Source organism: Pteropus vampyrus, unplaced genomic scaffold, assembly GCF_000151845.1.
Source record: "Pteropus vampyrus isolate Shadow unplaced genomic scaffold, Pvam_2.0 Scaffold36, whole genome shotgun sequence".
Lineage (NCBI taxonomy): Eukaryota > Metazoa > Chordata > Mammalia > Chiroptera > Pteropodidae > Pteropus > Pteropus vampyrus.
In genome coordinates, this window is record NW_011888817.1 from 963775 (window position 1) to 966356 (window position 2582).

General features: G+C 47.8%; 1 protein-coding gene across 1 annotated transcript in view; it reads left to right on the top strand.

The window, feature by feature from the left end:
- Window positions 1-627, top strand: part of CDA (cytidine deaminase) — a 21528-nt gene extending 20901 nt beyond the window's left edge. Inside the window, exon 4 of the mRNA XM_011357513.2 lies at window positions 162-627. Within this exon, the coding sequence (XP_011355815.1) occupies window positions 162-275 (114 nt within the window). The 3' untranslated portion in view covers window positions 276-627. The remainder of the gene's footprint in view (window positions 1-161) is intronic.
- Window positions 628-2582: the final 1955 nt, after the last annotated feature.

The window sequence follows — 2582 nt, forward strand, 5'->3', positions numbered from 1 at the left end:
CTTCCTTAAGCCCCGTGAGCGAGGCACGCTTGTAATTCCCATTTACAGATGAGAAAACAGAGGCACAAAGACAGGAAGAGATAGAGCCAGACTCAAACCCATGCCAGTCCTAACCCTTCAGCCACACCGCCTCCCTCACGCTAGCTTTGCCTCTTTTCCAGTTTGGCACCAACTTTGCTGTGTACATGACCAAGCTGGATGGCACCTATGTTGTCAAGACAGTCCAGGAGCTGCTGCCTGCCTCCTTTGGGCCCGAGGCCCTGCAGAAGATCTAGTGAAGGATGGAGAACGCCTACCACCTGGGAGGGACTGGGTTTGTTCCCACAGGACAGTTGCCTGAAGACATTCTCACAGACCGAGGGATCACCTGCCAAATGGTCCCCAACCCCACAGGGGCTGGGCAGAGATGACTTTTCCAAATTATACTCAAGCACTGTGGTCTTCTATTGAAGTGATAAAGAGTTTCACTCCGACCTGGGCCAGAGCCCCTCCTTGCAACCCACCTTGTCTTCCCTTGCCTCCCTGCGGGCCCCTTTAAAATTCCAGCCAAGTCTGGACTGCTTCCCCATTAGCCTTCCCGAGGTTCTATCCTGTTCTGAGCAACTTTTCCGATTGTAAACATCATTGAACATCCTGACTGAGTAGAGCACGTTCTGCTTTGTCTCTGTCGTTGCTCACAGCTTCTAGGAAGGACAGGTGATTTGTCTTCGTAGAAAGCCCTGGATGCTTTCCGATGGGAGGGAAAATGGGCCCTGAGCACTGCGGACCCATCAGTGTGGAGAGAGAAAGTTTTAGTCTACTTACTCCTGTGTTATCTAGATGAGAGGTCTCCTGGGGCTGGATGTGACTGCCAGTGGCCATTTCTAGCATCTGTTTTGGGCTCCCCCTTCTTAGAGGTTTCTGAGAGGTTAGATAACTTGCACTAGGACTATGGCAAAGCTCAGACCGAATCCAGGTCTCATAACTCCACCAAGGTCTAGAGACAGTGCATGCTTTTTGCCATGCGCTATGCCAAGGTGTTTAACATGTATGAACCCATTGAGTTCTCATTTATCAAGCACAGAGCATATTGCCCTCACTTTACCAATCAGCAAATCGAAGCTCAGAGAAGTTGAGTCACTTGCCCAAAGTTACACAGCTAATATGTGGCAGCCTGGAATTTGAACCAGGTCTGTCTGATTCCAAGTGTTTTTTCCACTCTCCCACAGCTGATGTCTGGCTGCCTTTATTTACCTGAGTGTCATTTTATGGCAGAGAGAAAAATGTGTAAGAAATAATCTCTGCCCTTGAGGAACTTTAAGTCTGGCAGGGAGAGAGAGCTGTAAACAGCTGTAATGAACTTAAAAACGCACTGATCCAGGCGGGTTCCAAATGCAAGGTGGGCAAAGTGGGGGGCCATGCCACCTTCTGGGGTATGAGGCGGGGCCAGGGAGGGGACTGTTTCATTGGTGCACTGATTGAAACACACACACACACACACACACACAATTAAGATGGTGAGAACTCAGTAAGGAAGAGGCCAGACAGGCCCTTTAAAAAGGGGGTGACAGGTCTGGGTGTCCTCCCTGGAGGAGTTGGCCTTGGGGCCAGCCTCCAGCTCGGGTAAGAATAGAGCATAGGCTTCCTCTTTCCTAGGCAAGCAAGTTGCTGGGAGCACAGGAAGTATCCCCATTCCCTGAGAGTTCTTTCCACTCAGATCCAGAGCATCTGCAGGTGTTGCTATCAGGTGAGACTGGCTGCTCCACAGCACAGACCCACCTGCTGCCATCTTGAGAGACAGGAAAGTAGTTCCAACATCACTGCATGATGCAACACTCCGCTCTGACTTTGGAAATGGCTTTGGGCTCTTCAGCACGCTCTCCTGAATGTTCTCAACACTGGGTGAGTGGAGACAAGAAAAAAAGGAGAGAATGCTGAAATTAAATAGGCCAAGATGTTAGCGTCAGTTGAAATTCTGCTTGATGGGGATCCGGATTGGTGATTTTTTTCTTTGTACATATCTGTATTTTTTTTAATTTCTAAAACTTTTTTTTTTAATTTAACAAGGAAAAAATGGTATCACATAATGCTTAAAGGTTTGAACTTTGGTGTTGGACAGTCACCAAACTGTGTGGCTTTGGGCAAGTGATTTCATTACCCTGAGACCTAATGTCCTCCTCTGTAAAACAGGGATGATGGTATCTACCCCCATAAAATTGCTGTGCGGATTGAATGAAATAATGCACTATTAAGAGCCCCATGTTGGACCCTCAGTAAGCTCTTGATACATATCAGCTGTAACTTTTACTAAGGATGACAAATTTTGGTCTTTTGAGGGTGGATTTGAGTTTTGCAAATAGGTAGCAGTCTTTTACAGCCAATCTATTCGTTCATTTAACAATGATTTATAGAGTACCCACATGCTCCAGGCCTGGGGTCGAACCCTGGGGCTGCAGCAGTGAATAAGATAATTCCTGCCCTCACCTGTGGGAAATGAGATCTAAATGATTCTAGACTTCAGAACAAGTGTCACTCAAGGGGAAGAAAGTGCTCTGGGAGCGAGTAGCAGGAGGAGAGGAGCTTGCATGAGAATGGGCAAGGCA